The sequence below is a fragment of the Macaca nemestrina genome, chromosome 3 (genome assembly GCF_043159975.1).
Source record: "Macaca nemestrina isolate mMacNem1 chromosome 3, mMacNem.hap1, whole genome shotgun sequence".
NCBI lineage: Eukaryota > Metazoa > Chordata > Mammalia > Primates > Cercopithecidae > Macaca > Macaca nemestrina.
This window is the reverse complement of record NC_092127.1, coordinates 70,158,655-70,183,994: the sequence shown is the minus strand read 5'-3', so window position 1 is coordinate 70,183,994 and position 25,340 is coordinate 70,158,655. Positions and strand designations below refer to the sequence as shown.

The 25,340-nt window shown below is 35.8% G+C and overlaps 1 protein-coding gene across 3 annotated transcripts in view; it reads left to right on the top strand.

The window, feature by feature from the left end:
* The window catches only part of LOC105486174 (ubiquitin specific peptidase 53), a 77,091-nt gene that overhangs the window by 35,474 nt on the left and 16,277 nt on the right, over positions 1-25,340 (top strand). For 2 of the 3 annotated variants that reach the window (XM_011748897.2, XM_071093098.1), the window contains exons 5-13: positions 1,654-1,788; positions 10,302-10,415; positions 10,497-10,579; positions 13,961-14,066; positions 14,654-14,800; positions 15,919-16,068; positions 21,113-21,275; positions 22,824-22,976; positions 24,237-24,383. In XM_011748897.2, coding sequence (XP_011747199.2) covers positions 1,654-1,788; positions 10,302-10,415; positions 10,497-10,579; positions 13,961-14,066; positions 14,654-14,800; positions 15,919-16,068; positions 21,113-21,275; positions 22,824-22,976; positions 24,237-24,383 — 1,198 coding nt within the window. The remainder of the gene's footprint in view (positions 1-1,653; positions 1,789-10,301; positions 10,416-10,496; positions 10,580-13,960; positions 14,067-14,653; positions 14,801-15,918; positions 16,069-21,112; positions 21,276-22,823; positions 22,977-24,236; positions 24,384-25,340) is intronic. The other variant, XM_071093095.1, reaches the window with a different exon arrangement.

The following is a 25,340-nucleotide window of genomic DNA, read 5'->3' as shown; positions in this document are numbered from 1 at the left end:
TATAATATCCCTGGCATTCCTATCCCCATTACACTGCTTTATTTTTCTCTCTTGTATCTCTTTATTTTTCTCTACTGTAGTTATCACATTCTGATGTTACATAATTACTTCTTTGCCTTCTCATTACTATCACTACTATCCATGTAGGTAGGGTTGTCATCCATTTTTCTAGTGTAGAACAATGCCTAACATATACTAGGGAGCCAAAAAATATTTGTTGAATCTTAAACATTCCTGGAAGTTAATTGCCTAAATAAGAGATAAAATCTGAAAGTTATTTTTCATCTTTTACTATTCATAATTTTAGCTATTTAATGGCTAAAATAATTATAGTTCTGGGTATCTAATATCAGTTGACATCTGTATTTTCTAATATTTTATTTATAAATTATATTTTTTTGCAGTAGTGAAACAGATTAATGAAATGTTTTCCTTGTATGTTGATCTTAAAAATATTTTTTTTTGAGATGACATGACCCCTTGAGCTAACATGGGACTGAATATGACCAATACTACTTTGGTGGACTGTCATTGAAAAGTTTTCTTTTTTCCTTACTATCTTCCATGTAAGATGATTGTCATAAAATTGTAATTTATTAAAATGTTTTTTTCTTGCTTAAGTTTAATAAGGAAAATTGAAAATCAGATTAACAACTATGATTTCATGTTTCCAGTTTCTCGGGTTTAGATTAGAAACTGAATGATGTTTCCAGTTTCTTAATTTAGATTAGAAATACAAGTTGGGTATCCCTTGTCTGAAATGCACAGGACCAGCAGTGTTTTGGATTTTAGATTTTGTTTTTTGATTTTGGAATATTTGCATTTATGTATTTACTGGTTGAGCATACCAAATTTAAAAGCATTTCCTTTAAGCATTGTGTCAGTGCTCAAAAACTTTTAGATTTTGGAACTTTCACATTTTTGATTTGGAGAAATTCAACCTATAATTCTCTAAGTTAGGAAAACTGATAACTTAGGGGTGGTAGGACCTTTTCTTAAAAGTTAAAAGTCATTATTATCTCTTTTCTGAATCTTCTTGTAAAATGGACGTTTGCATTTTTTAAAGGCAAATTTAGTCAAATAATCGTGGGACATTGTCATTCCGTTAAATCATCTAATTTTTAAATCAGGATTTGTCATTTTCTGAGGTATTCTTAAGACTCCAGTAGAAAATTTTTTTAAGTTTTAAAAGTTTGTTTAGGTTACTTTTTTCTTTTAAGACTAGTGAATTCTACCAATTTTTGTGTGATTATACGTTTATTTTGTTTAGCGTAATTCTAATTCCTATTGTATATTTTTAGATTTAAAGCAACTTAAATCTCAAAATTCTGTTCCTTAAACAACCTGCATCAGAATCATTTGGGGAATAGTTTAAAAATGAGCCTCACCTAAGACTTAGTCAGAGTCTGAGGGTGGGACCTGGGAACCCTACATGTTTAATTCTTGTGTCCACTAACATTTGATTTAGAGGCTGGTGCAAACATTTCTACACTTGATGATACAAATAATTAATTTTTGTATGAAATTTTAGAGCAAAAGACTTATGTGTTATTTTCCAAGTATAGTGTTTTGAGTTTCTCTGTGTTGTAATGAAATTACTGAAACGATTTTAAAGCTGGCATTAAACTTACTGATTTTCTTGTTGATTCCCAGACGATATTTGCACAGTTCCAACATAGTCGAGAAAAAGCACTTCCCTCAGATAACATAAGGCATGCTCTTGCAGAAAGCTTCAAAGATGAGCAGCGATTTCAACTTGGCCTTATGGATGATGCTGCAGAGTGCTTTGTAAGTATTTCTGATATTCCTTAAGAAGTCAGGATAGTAGTTTTCATTCCTTAGATGGTACAAATGTTGAGACAAATGAAACAAAAATTTAGAACAATAGAGAAATGTCAGAACTGGCCGGTAGATCCATATCTTACCCATCCTTCAAGCCCCAACTTCAATCCATCTGTGTTTTGTGTTGTACTTTTGGTTTTGATTATTTGTGTTGCTCTAATTTTTACTCTTAGGCTACTAAAATATTTTAAAACTTAGTTGGAGCAATAAGCTTTGCTGAATATAAATGATATCACTTAAATCAGTGTTCTGCCACTATAGGGTTCACATGTACAGCACATTCCCAGCAGTAATAGTTTTCATTGGATGCAATGATTCTCTTTGGGAGATAAGGGGATTTTGGTGGGAAGTTAACAGGGGCAACAGCCTGTTACCCACATTCCAGGTTGAGAATCACTGAGGTTGATGTTCTTAGGCTCTGTGTTACCACCATATTAGAAAGTAGAGCATTCCTTTAATCAGGTACATACTTTATACATGTAAAATAGGTATGTTAATTATTAAATGTCTTGGTTAATATTGATGTCACCTATAAATAAGCTGTAACCATTTCTTCTCTCTTCTTCCTGTTTCTAGTCAGCAATTTCTGTAAATTCTTTCATCAGAAACCTTTCAAAAGTTTTTTCTTTCCATATTAATTCCCTACCACAACTTCTTCCAGGTCACCATATTTAAGCCTCCTGCTGGTGTCCATTCAGCCTGTTTCTTTATGTCCTATTTTTTAAATAGCCACCATATTAATATGATTTTCTTCAGGTTAATGCTTACTCTTCAAATATTTCCATGATTCAAATCTAGACTTTTTATTCTGATATTTAAGGCCCATTATGATTAAACTCCACCTTCCCTCAGTGCTTCATTGCTGGATTTTTCTTCCTAGTGAGATTACTCCATTCTGTTCCTCACATATATTTTTATATTCCTGTTTATACTCCTTATTTATAAGGCTGTTATACTAGCAGCCTTTGCTCAAGTTCCTGAAATACTCAGAACTTTAAAAATCTATCATTTTGTGAAGGTTCAAACTAAGTCTATGCCTACTAGACAGCACATGACCAAACCACCCAATCCATTCCCTGTAGAATTTACTGTCTGTAGAGTTCATTTGGCGTGTGTATATTATTAATCGCCTTTTAAAAAATGAGCATCTTAATGGTTTCCTTAGATGGAAGGCTCATGACTAGCATCTTGCATAGCACACTTGCATGTTAATTAAAATGTCAATAACAGCACACACAGTAATGAAATATATCCATATTTCTTCTGTTTGTAATTGATTCTTTGCTTAAAACAAATGTATTTTGAACAATGCTAAACTTTATAGTTTTACTTTCACTTAAATGAATTATTCTAATACATGGTATGATAATTCACAAAATGTCTAGAAATCTAGGCTTAAATTATTAAATGGTCTTAAATATCCTGGAGCAGAGGAGAGGGAAGTTAGCTAATGAATAGAATCCATTGGTTAAGCTTTGGTAAAAAGAATTCTGTTAAATAAATACCCCTTATTGATCTATATTGTAAATCAACATTTATATAAAATTCATGGCAGATTACATTGCCTTCATTATGGTGTTAGTGTAGATATAGAGCCTTTGTTTTGCTGTTACTTATACAGACTAGGTGATTCAAGTAGGATTTTTTTAAATCATACTTTAAATTCTGGATTACATGTGCAGAGCGTGCAGTTTTGTTACATAGGTATACACGTGCCGTGATGGTTTGCTGCACCCATCAACCTGTCACCTACATTAGGTATTTCTCCTAATGTTATCCCTCCCCAGCCTCCCACCCCTGACAGGCCCCAGTGTGTGATGTTCCCCTCCCTGTGTCCATGTGTTCTCATTGTTCAACTCCCACCTCCAAGTGAGAACATGTGGTGTTTGATTTTCTGATCTTGTGATAGTTTGCTGAGAATGATGGTTTCCAGCTTCATTCATGTCACTGCAAAGGACATGAACTCATCCTTCTTTTATGGCTGCATAGTATTCCATGGTGTACATGTGCCACATTTTCTTAATCCAGTCTATCATTGATGAACATTTGGGTTGGTTCCAAGTCTTTGCTATTGTGAATAGTGCCACAATAAACATACCTGTGTATGTGTCTTTATCCTAGAATGATTTGTAATCCTTTGGGTATATACCCAGTAATGGAGTTGCAGGGTCAAATGGTATTTCTAGTTCTAGATCCTTGAGGAATTGCCACACTGTCTTCCACAATGGTTAAACTATTACACTCCCACCAACAGTGTAAAAGTGTTCCTATTTTTCGACAACCTCTCCAGCATCTGTTGTTTCCTGACTTTTTAATGATCGTCATTCTAACTGGTGTGAGATGGTATCTCATTGTGGTTTTGATTTGTATTTCTCTAATGACCCGTGGTGATGAGCATTTATTCGTATGTCTGTTGGCTGCATAAATGCCTTCTTTTGAGAAGTGTCTGTTCATATCCTCTGGCCATTTTTTGACGGGGTTCGTTGTTTCTTTTGTTTTGTTTTATTTTTTTTGAGACAGAGTCTCTCTCTGTCGCCCAGGCTGGAGTGCAGTGGCATGATCTTGGCTCACTGCAAGCTCCGCCTCCCAGGTTCACACCATTCTCCTGCCTCAGCCTCTCAAGTAGCTGGGACTACAGGTGCCCGCCACCACGCCCGGCTAATTTTTTGTATTTTAGTAGAGATGGGGTTTCACTGTGTTAGCCAGGACGGTCTCCATCTCCTGACCTCGTGGTCCACCTACCTTGGCCTCCCAAAGTGCTGGGATTACAGGCGTGAGCCACTGCACCCGGCTGGGTTGGTTGCTTTTTTTCGTGTAAATTTGTTTAAGTTCTTTGTAGATTCAGGATATTAGCCCTTTGTCAGATGGATAGATTGCAAAAATTTTCTCCCATTCTGTAGGTTGCCTGTTCACTCTAATGATGGTTTCTTTTGCTGTGTAGAAGCTCTTTAGTTTAAATAGATCCCATTTGTCAATTTTGGCTTTTGTTGCCACTGCTTTTGGTGTTTTAAACATGAAGTCTTTGCACATGCCTATGTCCTGAATGGTATTGCCTAGGTTTTCTTCAGGATTTTTATGGTCCTAGGTCTTACATTTAAGTCTTTGATCCATTGAGTTGATTTTTGTATAAGGTGTAAGGAAGGGATCCAGTGTCAGTTTTCTGCATATGGCTAGCCAGTTTTCCCAAAACAATTTATTAAATAGTGAATCTTTTCCCCATTGCTTGTGTATGTCAGGTTTGTCAAAGATCAGATGGTGGTAGATGTGTGGTGTTACTTCTGAGACCTCCATTCTGTTCCACTGGTCTATATATATGTTTGGTACCAGTACCATGCTGTTTTGGTTACCGTTGCCTTGTAGTAAAGTTTGAAGTTGGGTAGCGTGATGCCTCCAGCTTTGTTCTTCTTGCCCAGGATTGTCTTGGCCACGCGGGCTCTTTTTTGGTTCCATAGAAACTTTAAAAAAGTAGTTTTTTCCAATTCTGTGAAGTGGTAGCTTGATGGGGATAGCATTGAATCTATAAATTACTTTTGGCAGTATAGCCATTTTCACGATGTTGATTCTTCCTATCCATGAGCATGGAATGTTCTTCCATTTGTTTGTGTCCTCTTTTATTTCACTGAGCAGTGGTTTGTAGTTCTCCTTGAAGAGGTCCTTCACATCCCTTGTAAGTTGGATTCCTAGGTATTTTATTCTCTTTGTAGCAATTGTGAATGGGAGTTCACTCATGATTTGGCTCTCTGTTTGTCTATTATTGGTGTAAAGGAATGCTCGTGATTTTTGCACATTGATTTTGTATCCTGAGACTTTGCTAAAGTTGCTTAGCAGCTTAAGGAGAATAGGGGCTGAGACAATGGGGTTTTCTAAATATATAGGCATGTCATCTGCAAACAGACAATTTGACTTCCTGTCTTCCTATCTGAATACTCTTTATCGCTTTCTTTTGCCTAATTGCCCTGGCCAGAACTTCCAATACTATGTTGAGTAGGAGTGGTGAGAGAGGGCATCCTTGTCTTGTGCCGGTTTTCAAAGGGAATGCTTCCAGTTTTTGCCCATTCAGTATGATATTGGCTGTGGGTTCGTCATAAATCGCTCTTATTATGTTGAGATATGTTCCATTGATACCTAGTTTATTCAGAGTTTTTAGCATGAAAGACTGTTGAATTTTGTTGAAGGCCTTTTCTGTATCGAAATAATCATGTGGTTTTGTCATTGGTTCTGTTTATGTGATGGATTATGTTTATTGATTTGCATATGTTGAACCAGCCTTGCATCCCAGGGATGAAGCCAACTCGATTGCTTTTTGATGTGCTGCTGGATTCACTTTGCCAGTATTTTGTTAAGGATTTTCACTTTAATGTTCATCAGGGATATTGGCCTAAAATTCCTTTTTTTGTTGTGTCTCTGCCAGGCTTTGGTATCAGGATGATGCTGGCCTCATAAAATGAGTTAGGGAGGATTCCCTCTTTTTCTGTTGATTGGAATAGTTTCAGAAGGAATGGTACCAGCTCCTCTTTGTACCTCTGGTAGGAATGGTACCAGCTCCTCTTTGTACCTCCGTCTGGTCCTGGACTTTTTTTGGTTGATAGGCTATTAATTATTGCTTTAATTTCAGAACCTGTTGTTGGTCTATTTGGAGATTCAACTTCTTTCTGGTTTTGTCTTGGGAGGGTGTATGTGTCCAGAAATTCATCCATTTCTTCTAGATTTTCTAGTTTATTTGTGTAGAGGTGTTTATAGTATTCTGTGATGGTAGTTTGTATTTCTGTGGGATCGGTGGTGGTATCCCCTTTCTCATTTTTTATTGCATTTATTTGATTCTTCTGTCTTTTCTTCTTTATTAGTCTTGCTAGTGGTCTATTTTGTTGATCTTTTCAAAAAACCAGCTCCTGGATTCACTGACTTTTTTGAAAGGCTTTTTGTGTCTCTTTCTCCTTCAGTTCTGCTCTGAACCTACTTATTTCTTGTCTTCTGCTAGTTTTTGAATTTATTTGCTCTTGCTTCTCTTGTTCCTTTAATTATGATGTTAGGGTGTTGATTTCAGATATCTCCTGCTTTCTCTTGTGGGCATTTAGTGCTATAAATTTCCCTCCACACACTGCCTTAAATGTGTCCCAGAGATTCGGGTACGTTGTGTCTTTGTTCTCATTGGTTTTAAAGAACAGCTTTATTTCTGCCTTCATGTCGTTATTTACTTAGTAGTCTTTCCTGAGCAGGTTGCTCATTTTCCATCTAGTTGTGCGGATTTGAATGAGATTCTTAATCCTAAGTTCTAATTTGGTTGCACTGTGGTCTGAGAGACAGTTTGTTGTGATTTCTGTTCTTTTACATTTGCTCGGGAGTGTTTTACTTCCAATTATGTGGTCAATTTTAGAATAAGTGCGATGTGGTGCTGAGAACAATATATATTCTGTTTATTTGTTGTGTAGAGTTCTGTAGATGTCTATTAGGTCCACTTGGTCTAGAGTTGAGTTCAAGTCCTGGATATCCTTGTTAATTTTCTGTCTTGTTGATCTGTCTGATATTGACAGTGGGGTGTTAAAGTCTCCCATTATTATTGTGTGAGTCTAAGTGTCTTTGTAGGTCTCTAAGTACTTGCTTTATGAATCTGGGTGCTCCTGTATTGGGTGCATGTATATTTAGGATAGTTAGCTCTTATTATTGAATTGATCCCTTTACCATTACATAATGGCCTTCTTTGTCTCTTTTGGTCTTTGTTGGTTTAAAGCCTGTTTTATCAGAGGCCAAGATTGCAACCCCTGCTTTTTTTTTTTTTTTTGCTTTCCATTTGCTTGGTAGATCTTCCTCCATCCCTTTATTTTGAGCCTATGTGTGTCTCTGCACATGAGATGGATCTCCTGAGTACAGCACACTGATGGGTCTTGACTCTTTATCCAATTTGCCAGTCTATGTCTTTTAATTGGGGCATTTAGCCCATTTGCATTTAAGGTTAATATTGTTATGTGTGAATTAGATCCTATCATTATGATATTAGCTGGTTATTTTGCCCGTTAATTGATGCATTTTTTTCATAGCGTCAATGGGTTTTAAATTTGGCATGTTTTTGCGGTGGCTGGTACCGGTCGTTCCTATCCATGTTTAGCGCTTCCTTCAGGAGCTCTTGTAAGGCAGGCCTGGTGGTGACAGATTCAGCATTTGCTTGTCTGTAAAGGATTTTATTTCTCCTTTACTTATGAAGCTTAGTTTGGCGGATATGAAATTCTGGGTTGAAAATTGTTTTCTTTAAAAATGTTGAATATTGGCCCCCACTCTCTTCTGGCTTGTCGAGTTTCTGCAGAGAGATCCACTGTTAGTCTAATGGGCTTCCCTTTGTGGGTAACCCGACCTTTCTCTCTGGCTGCCTTTAACATTTTTTCCTTCATTTCAACCTTGGTGAATCTGATAGTTATGTGTCTTTGGGTTGCTCTTCTCGACGAGTATCTTTGTGGTATTCTCTGTATTTCCTGAATTTGAATGTTGGCCTGCCTTATTAGGTTGGGGAAGTTATCCTGGACAGTATCCTGAATACTGTTTTCTAACTTGTTTCCATTCTCCCCATCACTTTCAGGTACACCAATCAAACTTAGATTTGGTCTTTTCACATAGTCCCATATTTATTGGAGGCTTTGTTAGGTTCTTTTCACTCTTTTTTCTCTAATCTTCTGACTTTATTTCATTAATTTGATCTTCAGTCACTGATAGCCTTTCTTCTGCTTGATCGAATCAGCTACTGAAGTTTGTGTATGCTTCACGAAGTTCTCTTACTGTGTTTTTAAGCTCCATCAGGTCATATAAGCTCTTCTCTTCATGGGTTATTCTAGTTAGCCATTCGTCTAACCTTTTTTCAAGGTTTTTAGCTTCCTTGCACTGGGTTAGAACATGCTCCTTTAGCTTGGAGAAGTTTGTTATTACTGACCTTCTGAAGCCTACTTCTGTCAACTCTTCAAACTCATTCTCCAGCCAGTTTTGTTACCTTGCAGGCGAGGGGTTGTATTCCTTGGAGGAGAAGACGCCTTCTGGTTTTTGGAATATTCAGCCTTTCTACTCTGGTTTCTCCCCATCTTTGTGGTTTTATCTACCTTTGGTCTTTGATGTTGGTGACCTATGCATGGTGTTTTGGTGTGGATGTCCTTTTTGTTGATGTTGATGCTATTCCTTTCTGTTTGTTTGTTTTCATTCTAACAGACAGGCCCCTCAGCTGCGGTCTCTTGGGGTTTGCTGGAGGTCCACTCCAGACCCTGTTTGCCTGGTTATCACTAGCGAAGGCTGCACAACAGCAAATATTGCTGCCTGATTCTTTTTCTAGAAGCTTTGTCCCAAGGGACACCCACCTGTATGAGGTGTCTGTCGGCCCCTAGTGGGAGGTATCTCCCAGTCAGGCTACTCAGGGGTCAGGAACCCACTTGAGGAGGCAGTCTGTTCGTTATTAGAGCTTGAACGCCGTGCTGGGAGAATCACTCCTCTCTTCAGAGCTGTCAGACAGGGACATTTAGGTCTGAAGAAGCTGTCTGCTGTCTTGTTCAGATAGGCCCTGCCCCCAGAGGTGGAATCTAGGGAGGCAGTAGGCCTTGGTGAGCTGCGGTGGGCCCCACCCAGTTCAAGCTTCCCTGTGGCTTTGTTTACACTGTGAGCAGAGAACCACCTACTCAGGCCCCAGCAATGGCAGACACCCCTCCCCCCACCAAGCTCCTGCATCCCAGGTTGATCTCAGACTGCTGTACTAGCAGTGAGCAAGGCTCCGTTGGTGTCGGACCCGCTGAGCCAGGCACTGGAGGGGAACTCCTGGTCTGCTGGTTGCTAAGACCATGGGAAAAGCTCAGTATTTCGGCAGGAGTGTACTGCTCCTCCAGGTACCTTCACTAATGGCTTCCCTTGGCTAGGAAAGGGAAATCCCCTGACCCCTTGTGCTTCCCGGGTGAGGTGATGTCCTGCCCTGCTTTGGCTCGCCCTCTGTGGGTTGCACTCACTGTCCAACCAGTCCCAGTGAAATGAACCAGGTACCTCAGTTGGAAATGCAGAAATTACCTGTCTTCTGTGTCGATCTCGCTGGGAGCTGTAGACTGGAGCTCTTCCTATTCAGCCATCCAGGATTTTTTTTTAAGCTATCTGTTTTTTCTTCATTTGAGAATGTCGGGAACACAGGAAACTGTTTTCTAATATTAAATTCTAGATGTCAGTCACCAGGGGTTTTTAGAAGGATTAAAAATAACTTTATTAAAAAGATCATGTTATATTATAATGTTGCTTTCATTAAGCAACATTTTCTTTTAGCTAGTGCTATAAAAGGTGAATAATTGAACATTCGATCAAAGTGTTCATTAGAGAGGAAAGCTGAAAAGCTAACAATATGTATGACACTCTTAAATTTACACTTTGGGAAATCTCCAGGTAAAGAGTTACATTTTGCTGTGTTCCCTGCAAGATCAACAACTCATTTATCTATTTTATTTTTAAATTAGGAGAATATATTGGAGAGGATTCATTTTCACATAGTGCCAAGCAGAGATGCAGACATGTGTACCTCTAAATCTTGTATCACTCACCAGAAGTTTGCTATGACTCTGTATGAACAGGTGAGATGGCTTGATTATTATTTAGATATTATAGTTCTGTTTTATGATTGATAGATTAAGCATATGTTTTTGCCTATGTAGTGTGTGTGTCGTAGCTGTGGAGCATCATCAGATCCTCTACCTTTTACAGAATTTGTGCGGTACATTTCTACAACAGCCTTATGGTAAGAACCTATTAAAATATAATTATCAAAAACGTTAATACCGTATTTAAGCACATTGAACACTTACTTTATAAAATCGTAACATACATGAATTTCCCCTCTCTGTCTGAGGCTACCAGATATGCTGCTGTGAGATGTATTAAGTGATGTCTATCAAAGTTGGATGTTTGTAATTTAGCCTAATATGTGTGTTACTTAGTGAAGTGTACATAATACTAGTTAAATTTTATGTCTATTTAATTTATAACAAATTTTAGAACTGTGAAGGGGAGCATAAAATGATAAACTGAATGTTAAATGGAACTATACATGGTTGCTTCATTTATGAGATGTTCTGTTTGTAATGGCCATATTTTCAGTCAGCTCCGCTATGTCCCTTTCTGGTGATAAAAGCTAGGGTAAACAGAGAAGAAACAAAAATGTGAGCATAATTCTCAGTTAGGTTATTGCATTTGAGGCCTCAACATTCACTTTATATAAAAAAATTTGCCATGCTTGCCTGCTCACCTGCCCACTCACTCTCTCCCTTTCTGTCCATGAAAGATTAGCTAGTTAAGGATCTAAAAGTTAACCCTAGACCTTATATAATGTTCTTTGACTATTTTCCAACAGATATTTGAAAGTATACATATTTGGCATGTGGCCAGGCACAGTGGCTAATGCCTGTAATCCCAGAATATTGGGAGGCTAAGGCTGGTAAATCACCTGAGGTCAGGAGTTCAAGACCAGCCTGGCCAAGATGGTGAAACCCCATCTCTACTAAAATAAAAAATTAGCTGGGTGTGGTCTCGGGCGCCTGCAATCCTATCTGCCTAGAGGCTGAGGCAGATAACTGCTTGATCCTGGGAGGTGGAGGTTGCAGTGAGCTGAGTTCATGCCACTGCACTCTAGCCTGGGTGACAGAGCGAGATTACGTCTCACCAAAAAAAAAAAAAGAAAAAAAAAATTGGCATGTGGTAAACATTGAGTAAGATCATAAACATTTGCATACATTTTAATACAAAAGACATAATATGGATCAGTAATTATCAGTCAGAATATGTTAGTGCAACAGTTGATAAATGTTGCCAATATTTGTGTCAGTGTGCAAAGTGAATATCATGTTCATCCATTACATATGATTTATCTTTCTGGCTTTATTGGGTATAAAACCTTATTTCATAAAGATTATTGAGTAATAACAATTTTGTTATTTGGATGTGTTTACTATCTTCCTTATATTTACAGACAGGTAAAAAACAGTGATTTAGAGAAACATTCCTAAACTTCAGTCAAATTGTAGTCGGTTGTCAGTCATTTTTTAAAATTTCTATGAAAAGTAGGATGGTGTTCGAACAAAGATAGACAATAAGTTAAAAACTAAAATTTTAATTCTACTTTAAAACTCTTGAATGAAATGACAGTGTTCTCAGGCAGAATGTTAGATAATAAGAATTAGAGCCCATCATTCTCTGCTTGGTAAACACTGCAAGTTGCAGGAGTGTGCACTTTGAATTCTAACTATAATACCCTTATTTGTGTTGGTAATCAGTGTTGAATACCAGTTACTGAATGCTTACCATGTTCCAGGCTTTATGTAAGTTGTCACTTTTAATCTTAACGAAAATTCTATTTTGTTGATGAAGAAATAGGTTTGAATGAGGTTAATCTAGTAAGTAGATGAATTAAGATTGAAACCCAGATCTGTCTGACTTCAACATTTTTCTGGATGTTGTCTAATGCTGTCAGTTTTGTAAGAGCAGTATATGCAGTTTGAATGAGCTTATCAGATTTAGGGCCTTCTAGTGTACTCGTGAAGTGTTTTGGATGGGTACATTTAGTTGTTACCAAATACTTGGAGATTATTTAAACTTGAACTGTAAAATATATCCAGCTCTAGAATAGTTATATTATTGTTAAGTACAACCAGAACATCTAGAATGGAAACTAGTTAGTGTTTCAGCTTACATGACATTCCTTTTTGGAAATATTTAGATAGTTTTAGTATTAGCCTGTTCTCATGCTGCTAATAAAGACATACTCAAGACTGGGTAATTTATAAAGCAAAGAGGTTTAATTGACTCATAGTTCCATGTGGCTGAGTAGGCCTCACAATCATGGCAGAAGGCAAGGAGGAGCAAAGTCACGTCTTACATGGTGGCAGGCAAGAGAAAAGAATGAGAGCCAAGCGAAAGGGGTTTCCCCTTATGAAACCATCAGATCTTGTGAGACTTATTCACTACCACCAGAACAGTATGGGGGAAACTGCCCCCATGATTCAGTTGTTTCCAGCTGGGTCCCTCCCACAACATGAAGGAATTTTGGGAGCTACAATTCAAGATGAGATTTGGGTGGGGACACAGCCAAACCATATTAGTTACTTAATACCCTGATACATAAAAATATGTCTTTTAAGGAGGTTGAATAAAAAGTATCACAGTTAACCTGTAGTGCATTAAAGGGCCTTCCTGGGCTCTAATAAAATGATTAGTATCCTGGCTGGGCACAGTGACTCACTCCTGTAATCCCAGCACTTTGGGAGTCTGAGGCAGGTGGATCACCTGAGGTCAGGAGTTCAAGACCAGCCTGGGGAACATGGTGAAACCCCGTCTCTACTAGAAATACAAAAATTAGCCAGGTGTGGTGGCACGTGCCTGTAATCCCAGCTCCTCGAGTGGCTGAGGCACAAGAATTGCTTGAACCTGGGAGGTGGAGGTTGAAGTGAGCCAAGATTGCACCATTGCACTCCAGCCTGGGTGATAGAGCAAGACTCCATCTCTCTCTCTCTCTCTCTCTCTCTCTCTCTCTCTCTCTCTCACACACACACACACACACACACACACACACACACACACACACCAAAAAAAAAAAAAAAAAAAAAAAAACAGGAGTAATATTCATAATAAGAACAAAAGGCGTTAAATCTGGCTTTACTAACTCTGGTTGAGACTTCTGCATTTAATCAACAAAGGACCTTCTAGCCGAAATTGATAACTTTGCTTTTAGGAACTTTGGGCCAGAGAGGGAGCCTTTCCTACAGTTTATTGTTCTTGTTAGGGTAGGGTTTAAACTTAAGTTTCTACTCATTAATTAATAATACAAATGAAACATTTGCCTTAGAACTACCTCCAGACAGAGGATCTTAGCCTCATTCGTCTAGTTCCAAACATAAAATTTTGTGTTATTTTGTTCTCTTTATTTGAGCTAATTTTTTCATCATATACTTGGCAAATTTAATAATTTTTCATTTTATGGAAATGTACTTTATGGTTCATTTTTCAGTTATGGTCATGTTTTAGACAGAAAAAGTGATGCATATCTAAACTGACAATATTTTTCATGTGCAATTTATTAAAATTTTAAGTTCATAGGCCCAATTTGGGATTGCTTCTTTTTTTGTAGCAATGAAGTTGAAAGAATGTTGGAAAGGCATGAACGCTTTAAACCTGAAATGTTTGCAGAATTGCTACAAGCAGCAAACACAACAGATGACTATAGGAAATGTCCTGTAAGTATAGTTTGGAGAATGTTAGTATGCTTCTTGTTCTGTAAATTTGAAAATAGGCATTCAAATATTATCATGTAAATACTGATTCTATATATAGAATTAGCTTTAAGAATTTTTTTAAAATATTATTTTAGATTATACCATGTGTACCATTTATCTTAGCATAATTTTTTTAAAAACTCCTAAGTTGTGAAGGTTTGAAGGTAGCATATGTTGATTAAATTTTTTCAAAGTCCTGAAATTTATCATTTGATTAAAGAGAAAGTTTCTTTTCAGTAAACTTGAATGATACTCTTTTCTCATCTAATATATTTGTTACTGACTTCAATGATTTTATTTCTGCTTTTTTTTAGGTTGAATTCTTTAACAGATTTACAAAAATATCAAAGAATACTTTTATTTAAAATAGACTTCTTGTTTAATCAATAATTAAGACAAATCACTTGTTAGAAGTCATTTTTTAGTATACTGAATAAATTGCAAATATATGTTAAAAATGTCATTATATAATACAAACTGTGTAAGGTTTTGCCTATGGTTTATCTGTTTTCATAATTTTAGAACTTTTCTTTTGTGTTTTTCTGTAGAGTAACTGTGGCCAAAAAATAAAAATTCGCCGTGTTTTAATGAATTGCCCAGAGATTGTTACAATTGGTTTAGTCTGGGACTCTGAGCATTCTGACTTGACCGAAGATATTGTTCGGAATCTAGCAACACATCTTTATCTTCCTGGGGTATCTTATCTATTTTCATTCCCTTCCCTTTTATTTTCAAATTCTTCTAAAACATCTTGATATATATTATGATACACTTATTTTGATTTCAGAAGTAAATTTTTTTTCTGAACAAAATAATACTATTTCGATGTTTTATCCGATAAAGTCAAGTTTAATCAAACCAGGCTAACTGGAATGCCTTTACTACATAGACTAGTAATGGCTTTTAATTACAAACTAAACTGTCTCATGACTTTTGCTTCTTTCACTCTAAAATAATGATGATTGATGATTTTTTATCTATGGCCATGATTGTAAATATAAATATTGTTAACTTAGAAAGGTTTAAGATTTAACATTCATCTAAAGTACTGATCTCTTTTTTTTTTTCCCCAGCAGAGTCTTGCTCTGTCGCCCAGGCTGCAGTGCAGTGGCGCAGTCTTGACTCACTACAATCTCTGCCTCCCAGGCTCAAGCAATTTTCATGCTTCAGCATCCCTAGTAGCTAGGATTACAGGCATGTGCCACCATACCCAGCTAATTTTTTGTATTTTTAGTAGAGATGGGGTTTCACCATGTTTGCCAGGCTGTTCTCGAACTCTTGGCCTCAAGTTGGTCCACCTGCCTTGGCTTCCCAAAGGGCTGGGATTACAGGCGTGAGCCAGCATACCCGGCCATGATCTCTTGATATGCTTGTTACTTTCTTAGTATATTTTGAATCGGTTGATGTTACAGTTAAAGTTTTAGAGATAATTACCTTTTAGATAATGTGTTTAATGAACATTCAAATACGTGATTCAGTCAAGAATTACCAGAAATGTGGAATTTATCTCATATTTTGAGTTTCTTTATGAAAAGTGTCAATCATGTGTCATTAGAGATATTCTATTATTACTAAACTAATTTGTAGTGAATTTGTTTTTTTGGACTTAAAGTTTCTATGAATGAATTAAAAGTGGTAATTCTGTTAACAATGTGATGTCAGTGGTGCCTTCAAGTAATAATATCATAATATTGGATTGGGGCAGTATGCGTGAGAAATATTTCATTATGTGTCAGATACATGATTCATCTAATTATTCCTCATTTTACAAAATATACAGTGTTAAGTGTAAATTACTAATTTTTTTAAACAGCTTTTTTATAGAGTTACTGATGAAAATGCCAAAAATAGTGAACTTAACCTTGTTGGTATGATCTGCTATACTAGCCGACATTATTGTGCCTTTGCATTTCACACCAAAAGTTCCAAATGGGTATTTTTTGATGATGCAAATGTGAAAGAGGTAAGTGACACTTTCTTTAATTGAAATAATGACTGTGATTTTTACTTTTTGTTAATAAATGATATATTGATATTAATATTCAAAAGGATGATATAATTATTATGTAAAATAGTAATAAATGAACATAACAATGATAGCATCATTAAGTTCAAACTTTCTTTTGTTATTCTTGAAATTGGCTTATTTTGAAGCCAACTTTTAAAGCAGTCCATTTCCAGAATAATAATAGACTAATGAATATTAGTATACAAATATGTAACTATCAATGATCTGTGTGTCAGTGATGATCCTTTTTGCCTGATGCATACTTGCTATATTTTTTTTTTTTGTAGATGAGTCACAGTAGTTTTGTATAACTAGCGATGAAAATGTGCTTGCCTTTATTTTTATTATGACAATTTTTTTTCAAATTTTGTGTGTGGAATACAGAAATAGATATGTGAGTTATATCTTTTGGTAATTACAGTTGACCCTTGAACAACATAGGAGTGCCAAGCCCCTGTGCAGTTGAAAACCCATGTACAACTTTTGACTTCCTCAAAACTTAACTGCCAGCAGCTTACTATTGACAGACAGCCTTATCAAAAACATAAACAGTCAATTAACACATATTCTGTATGTTATATGTATTATATACTGTACTCTCACAGTAAAGTAAGCTAGAAAAAAAATCTTACTTAGAAAATTATAAGCAAAAGGAAATATATTTACCACTCACTAAGTGGAAGTGGATCATCATAAACGTCTTCATCCTTGCTGTCTTCACATTGAGTAGACTGAAGAGGAAGAAAAGGAAGATTGGTCTTGCTGCCTCGGGTGGTAGAGGCAGAAGAAAATTCACATATAAGTGAAACTGCACAGTTCAAACCTGTGTTGTTCAAGGGCCAACTGTAATTTATTTACTCAAATAGTAATAATATTGTCTAGAAAAGTAGTGAATAATAGTTCTTAATAAGGAGTATTGGAATCACATGAGGAGCTTTTTAAAAAACATATATTCCTGGACTCCTAAAGTTTTGATTCAGTAGTGTAAAGGCAGGTATCTGAAATTTTAAGTTCTACAGGAAATTCAGACATAGCACAAACTATTGGTCTTGCCAAAGCTTACTGGCTTTGGCAATCTTTATTAAGTAGTAAACTCATTTAAAAATGCAAGTTCTTTGGTTGTTATAAGCAAATGATGTAGAATTCTATTTAGTTTCATTTTAATATACAACAAAAGGCCATTTATCAGCACTGTGATTAAGACAATACAAATTCAAATATTTGGTATTTAGTGGACTTCTAATTCTACCCATGAAGGATTAACTGCTATAGAAATAGGCATTTCACTGTTTAAAACTAGGACATAGGTGAAACAACTCTAAACATTGAACAACATGCAGTTGAACAGAGAAAAGGGAAACAAATGAGGTCAGCTCTATAATTACGCACTGCTTACTGCCTAGAGGTAGTTTCTGGGTTGCAGTGCAGGCAGTGGGAGCCCAAACAAAGCCCAGCAGTGTCACTGAGTTCTGCAGACTGAAACTGGAGTTCAGGGAGGCCTAGATGGCTAAAATTTGCAGGACAGAATACTAGAAAGAAAACTGCACAGGGAGAAAGTTCTGGAAATTGACAGAAGGGTTCCCTGGAATTTGTGGCTAAATTGTGATTTGTGCATGTGAGGGGTGAACCCACACAAGTTTGGGGTTAGTTGGGAGAGATGGGAAGCATCACTGGAAAACAAAAGGTAGGAGGCAGAGGTTGCAGTGAGCCGAGATTGTGCGACTGCACTTCAGCCTGGTGACAGAGTGAGACTCTGTCTCAAAAAGAAAAAAAGAAGAAAAAAAAAAAAAGGTTAAAACAAGCCTTGAAAGTTCAAAGCTAATCCCACTTTTAAAATAATACAACAAAATTCAATACCCAAGACTATGAAGTTCAGTGAAATTCAATATGCCACTTCAAAATAGCATTCAATAAAATATTACCAAATATTCAAAGAACCTGAAGAAAAATTAATAAAAACAGACCAGAAATGACTGAGATGGGAATATCAGGGAAGGACAGTAAAACTACTATTTATGTATAGGGATTTTTTAGATAACGTTTAATAAGCATGAACCATAAAAATAGTTGGTAAATTAGACTTCATTGAAAGTTAAAATTGTTGTTCTTCAGTAAGATACTATTAGGAGAATAAAATGACAAACCATATACTGAGACAAAATATTTGTGAAGCATGTGTCTAATAAAGACTGTATCCAGAATATTGAAATAACTCTTAAAACCCCATTAAAAAATCAGCAAAAAATGTTGACGGTTCACCAGTGAAGATATATGGATGGCCTTGAAATGATATTCAGTACATCATTAACCACAATGGAAATACAAATTTAGTTCAGAATGACATTCTAGTACTCACCTGTTGTAATGGCCAAAATTAAAAAGACTGACAATACAAATAGTTGGTGAGGATAAGAACAGCTAGAGCTCTCACACGAGGCTGATGGAACCACAAAATTGAACATTCACTTTCAAAACTGTCAGTTTCTTTAAACATATATTTACTATATAACCCAGCAAATCCACTCTTGTGAAAACGTAACTCCACATAAAACGTGTATGTGAATGTTCAGGATAGTTTTCTTCATAATGCTCAAACTAGAAATGCCTCAAATGTCAACAGTAGGTGAATGGATGAACAAATTGTGGTATAGCTATACAGTGGAATATAATACTCAGCAAGAAGGACTGAACTATTGAACTGATACATGCAATAATGTGAACAAATCTCAGAAGCATTATGCTAAGTGAAAGAAGTGAGATATAAATGACTACATGCGATGATCCCATTTATATGAAATTCTAGAAGGAAAAACAAAGGTTTAGAGAGTAGATCACTCATTTCCAGGGACTGCAAAGTGGGGTACCAGGTAAGATTTTGGGGTGAGGATTACACGATTGTATTGTCAAAACTCACTGACTTGTACACTATAACTAGATAATTTTACTTCATATAGTACACCTCAATAAAGCTGTTAAAATTTTGGTATTTATATTTAAAATCAGCACTTTGCTTGAATTACTTAGTACTTTGATGTAGGAGTTTATTAAGTTTCATCTTGAGTCGATGTGTAAAAACATTTTGCAGTTTCTACTTTGTAAAGTTTAAATTATTCAAAATTTGGAGGAAGAACTGGGTATATTAATTACCCTGTGAAGGTTTTTATTTTATTTTCACATTGACTCTTCAAAGTCTGGCCAATGTGGTGAAACCCCGTCTCTACTAAAAATACCAAAATTAGCCAGGCGTGGTGGCACATACCTGTAATCCCAGGAGGCAAAGTCATGAGAATCCCTTGAACCTGGGAGGAGGAGGTTGCAGTGAGCTGAGACGGTGCTACTGAACTCCAGCCTGGGTGACTGTGACACCTTTTCTCAAAAAACAAACATTACAAACAAAAAAATGGATTCCTCAAGTCTCTTGGAATCCCCAGTGAGGAGGATAAATAGCTGAATATATGTAGTTCAGAACAGCTCATCAGAATTGTTCTTAAAAGTCCCCTTCTCTGCAAAAATATTCTAGAATGCTTTGTGGTGTTTTTGTTTGGTTTTGTTTTGCTTTTAAATCAATTTTATAGAGGTATAGTGCACAAACATTAAAATACACCTATTTTAAGTGTACAGTTGGAGTTTTGATAAATGTATTCACCCATGTAACCACCATAATCAGTACACAGAACATGTTCATCACCCTAGGAAAAGTCTATCAGGCTTCTTTGTTGTCATACTCCCCACACCACCCCAGGACGAGGAAATTGCTGGTCTCATTATAGATTAGTTTTACTCATTCTACAATTTTATATAAATGGTCTCTTATAGTATGTACTATGTGTCTGCCTCCCTTCCTTTAGCATAATGTCTTTAAGATTCATTCATGTTGTTTGTATTCACACTTTATTTTTATTGTGTTTTATGGCTGTACAACAATTTATCCATTTACCTATTGAAGTATGAATAATCTGTTTGTGAACATATTTTTTTCCATTGCTCTTAGATAATACCTAGAAGTGGGATTTCTGGGTTGTGTGGTAAGTGTCTGTTTAACTTTACAAGAAACTATCAAATTTATTTCCAAAGTGGTTATACCAGTTTGCATTCTGTGAGAGCAATATATGAGAGTTCCTGTGTTCCACATTCTCAGCAGCACTTCGTGTTGGTATTCTTTTTAATGTTAGCCCTTCTAGTGTATGTATAATATTATCTCACTGTGGTTTTCATTTCCATTTCCCTTGCGGTTGGTAATATTTTGAGCATCTTTTCTTGTGCTTGTTGACCATTCTTACATCTTTCTTTTGGTGAAATGTCCAGATTTTTTGCCAGTATTTTGCACTGGATTATCTTATTATTAATGCATTGTAGGGATTCTTTATTCTGCACAGTAGTCCTTTATTAGCCGTATGTTGCTTATTTTTTTTTCAATTTGTTAATGGTGTCTTTCTAAGAGCAAAAGTTATTAATTAATTTAGATTAAGTCCATTTTTAAAATATTTTTCTTCTGTGGTTTGGTATGCTAAGAAATCTGCCCTTCCCCAAGTTTGCAAAGATTTTCTCTTTTGTTTTCTTCTGGTTAAGTTTTAGTTTTTGTGTGAGCTATTCTTAGTTAATTTTTTTTTGTTTGTTTTATATGAAGTCAGGTTAAAGTTATTTTTCTCATGGTAAAAGTTCTTTATTTTCAGTTGTAGCACCATTTGTTGAGCTGACTCTTAAATTTCTCCATTGAATTGCCTTGAAGTCTTTGTCAAATATCAGTCAATCACATATTTGGAAAGCTTTTTAAAATTTATTTGCCCATCAAATTTGTAAATGATAATGTTTAAAAGATTTTTATTTATACTAGTTACTAAATACAGTTAATTATATAATATGATATATACTTGAACTACTAGCAGCTGCATATCTAAATTTTTTAAAAATATAAAATAACTCAGAGTCTCTGTCTTTTCATGTAACACATTGATTACAAGGTTTTGTTTTGTCTTTATTCATTGTGTTTTTTTAAAAGATTGGAACTAGATGGAAAGATGTTGTCTCCAAATGCATTCGATGCCACTTTCAGCCACTGCTTTTGTTTTACGCAAACCCAGATGGGACAGCAGTTTCTACTGACGATGCACTCAGGCAGGTTGTCAGCTGGTCACATTACAAATCTGTTGCAGAAAATATGGGTAATTCTTTCTTTTAAAAATTCTCCATGTTTTTCTATTATCACAGTGAACTAGGAATACTAATACTCTGAATATAAAATGAATATCGGGGGGAACCCCATCCCCGATATTTAACATGGGTTCTTTTCTATTCCCTAAGCGTGTCGGCTGGTTTGAGAAATAAACGGAAAGAATACAAGAGAGAGAAATTTTAAAGCTGGATGTCCGGGGGAGACATCACATGTCGGCAGGTTCTGTGATGTTCCCTGAGTCATAAAACCAGCAAGTTTTTATTAGCGATTTTCAAAAGGGGAGGGAATGTACGAGTAGGGTGTGGGTCACATGCGTCACAAAGTAATAGAATATCACAAAGCAAGCGCAGGCAGGGCGAGATCACAGGACCACAGGATGGGGCGAAATTAAAATTGCTAATGAAGTTTCCGCATGCATTGTCATTGATAACATCTTATCAGGACACAGGGTTTGAGAGCAGACAACCTGTCTCACCAAAATTTATTAGGCAGGAATTTCCTCCTCCTAATAAGCCTTGGAGCGCTACAGGAGACCGGGGCTTATTTCATCCCTTTGACTTTGACCATAAAAGAGGGATGCCTCCAAGGAGGCCGTTCATAGACCTACTCTCAGGGCGCATTCTCTTTCTCAGGGATGTTCCTTGCTGAGAAAAAGAATTCAGCAATATTTCTCCTATTTGCTTTTGAAAGAAGAGAAGTATAGCTCTGTTCCGTCCGGCTTACCGGCAGTCAGAATCCAAGGCCATCTCCCTTGTTCCCTGAACATTGCTGTTATTCTCCTTTTTTTTAAGGTGCCCAGATTTCATATTGTTCAAGCACACATGCTCTACAAACAATTTGTGCAGTTAACACAATCATCACAGGGTCCTGAGACGACATACATCCTCGTCAGCTTCCAAAGATGACCAGGATTAAGAGATTAAAGACAGGCATAGGAAATCACAAGGATATTGATTGGGGAAGTGATACGTGTCCTTGAAATCTTCACAATTTATGTTCAGAGTTTGCAGTAAAGACAGGTGTGAGAAATTATAAAAGTATTAATTTGCGGAACTAATAAATGTCCATGAAATCTTCACAATTTATGTTCTTCTGCCATGGCTTCAGCTGGTCCCTCTGTTCGGGGTCCCTGACTTCCCACAACAAATATTGAGGATAATTTCAAATTTGACTTTGAGTAGAGTTGAGGCAATTTTAGTAATTTTTGTTAGTATTTTGGAATGATCCTTTTCTCATCAATGGCCTCAGAAGCACCTTCAGGAGTTACCCACTATTATCGTCACACAATCACAGAAGAGGCTTCACTAGTAGCTCTTTCTAGAAGTACGTTTTAAGTGATGTAGTAAACTGGAAAAGTCCAAAACAGTTAGGTCCTTTTTGAATGCAGTATAAAGCATTTCAAAATTCTTAAATGATGTCAGTCCTCATAAGTTTTAAGTAACTTTTTTTACAGTTAAAAATAATCTGAAAAAAATGGTTCAAACATCTCTTTTCATGGTAAGGAAAGGAATGATACATTTTTGTTTCTCTTTTTAAGGATGTGAAAAGCCTGTAATTCATAAGTCAGATAATTTAAAAGAAAATGGATTTGGTGATCAGGCAAAGCAGAGAGAAAATCAGAAATTTCAAACTGATAATATTTCATCATCTAATCGGAGCCACAGTCACACAGCTGTAGGGAGAGGACCAGGTACGTGTTTAAATGGTCATTTTTACATAGTTCCGAGTGAGTGTCTTCCTTTTTTCACTTACCGCACGATGCTTACCTAGTTTTCCTTGCCTATAAAGTGATAATAGCAAGTAGGTAACAAAATTCGTCTTTTGATTTATGCATTTCTCTGAGAGCTGTAGTTTTACCTGACCAGTTTGATTCCATGAGTTGTTTGAGTTTCTCCATGCACTCAGACTGTGGTAGGCCTGAGGCAATCTGGACAGTTACCAAATAAAGCAACAATGTGGCATTTCCTTCAAGGAGTTAATAATCAGCTTGAAGCAGAAAAACGTGAGTTAATAATTTGGCATAAATGCCAAAATTAAATTTACTGGTAGTGAATGCAACAATAGTTCAAAGTTAACTTATTGCCGTAGTTTGTTCTTAACCTCATTTTTATTAAACTCTGCCTTGTTATTGTTATCCCATAACTAACTTTCACAAGTCGAGTTCTGTAACTTGGGTTCAAAATGAGACCTCACGATACTGTGTACAGTTACAGTTTAGAAATACACATAACTCTTGTGTGGATGTTCAGGATGATTTTGTAATCAACCTTTAAATATATTAATGAAATAATGTGTAATCATAAAAGTAACTCATTTAATCAAGGGTAGTAACATTGAGAATTAACAGTTATCCACAAAAAACTAAAATAAAGGCTTTTAAAAAATTATTAAATATTAAAAATTTTCCTTTCACAGATTACCTATACTCGTAGATCAAGGCATTTTATGTTTTTCAAACAACACCTAGTTTTAAGTCCAGAAATAGTATATGTGTGTGTAAGAATAGAAGCATTGGAACCAGACAGCTTGGGTTCATATTCCCGGTTCTCGACTTACAAACTTTGTGAACTTGGGCAAATTTCGAATTTCTCTCTGCCTCAGTTTCCTTACCCAAAATAGAGACAGTAATTGTACCTTGAAGAAGTAAATGAGTAACACATCTGGCAAATAGTGACCATTCAGTTACCTTTAGCTCTTATTATTTTAATGGCAGATCTCTTTTTTTATACTTGTTTTAGAGGCTATACAAGAAGTTCTAAAAGACAACATGCATCTCCAGTGTCAAGAAAAATCACATTTAGTTTTTAATCATAAAAATACCATTATATACTATATATCTACATATCTATGCTTTTTAAAATTATATCAACATTTTTATATAGATCGTTTTATTTTTACTGAGCAATTTGAAAAATGATCTGTATCATAGTAAGAAAGATTTCTTTTACAGCTAAGTTAAGTCACATTGATCAAAGGGAAAAGATAAAAGACATTTCCAGAGAATGTGCTCTGAAAGCTATTGAACAGAAAAACTTACTTTCTTCACAAAGGAAAGATTTAGAGAAGGGACAAAGAAAAGATTTAGGACGACATAGAGGTAAGTTAAGATCTTGTACTATTGATTTTAAAAGGAGCTGCTAAAATCTTATTTTAAAAATGAATTTTATAACTTTAATTTCTGTATATGTTAAATATATATTAAAAATATATAAAATATATAAGTTAAATATATATTTATATAATATAGAAATATAAAAATTATATATTTCTGTATATGTATATATAAATTAATATATAATTTATGTAGTTTATAGCAAATAAATTATATTAAAGTTATTTTTAATAACTTTATTTTTAAGAGGTGAGAGTTCACTGTTGTGCAGCCTAGAGTGCAGTGACACAATCATAGCTCTCTACAGCCTTGAACTCCTGGGTTCAAGCTATCCTCACATCTTAGCCTCCTGAGTAGCTAGGACTACAGGCACATGCCACCACATCTGGCTAAATTTTAAAAAGTTATTTATAGAGATGGGGTCTTGCTGTGTTGCTCAGACTGGTCTTGAACTGCTGGCCTCAAACGATCCTCTTGCCTCAGCCTCCCAAAGTGCTGGGATTACAGGGGTGCCCAGACCTATTATATTTTATATATGTGTATATTTATTAATGAGAAATTTAATACACCTATACTAAATCTAAATATGCAAAATATCCTGATTCTTAAATTTAATTCTAACCTGGGACACTTGTATATGGGTTTCTATGTTTTAACTTACTTATAGATATAATTCACTCATGGCATATTCAAGTAATAAGGAAGTTTATAAAACTAAGTGAAGGGACTTCTTTTCTGGCAATCCCTGACTTTCCCTCTCTTTACTTAGTATTTCCATTTCCACATTATAAGCATGTCTCTTTATGGTTTTATGCTTTTTTCTTTATGGACAGAGCATAATTTAACTGATCGTGATAGACTTTACAGGCTGATTTAAGATTTTTTCTTCAGCAACATCTTTTTTCACACATAACTTTGTACATTTTTGCATATAGTCATAGT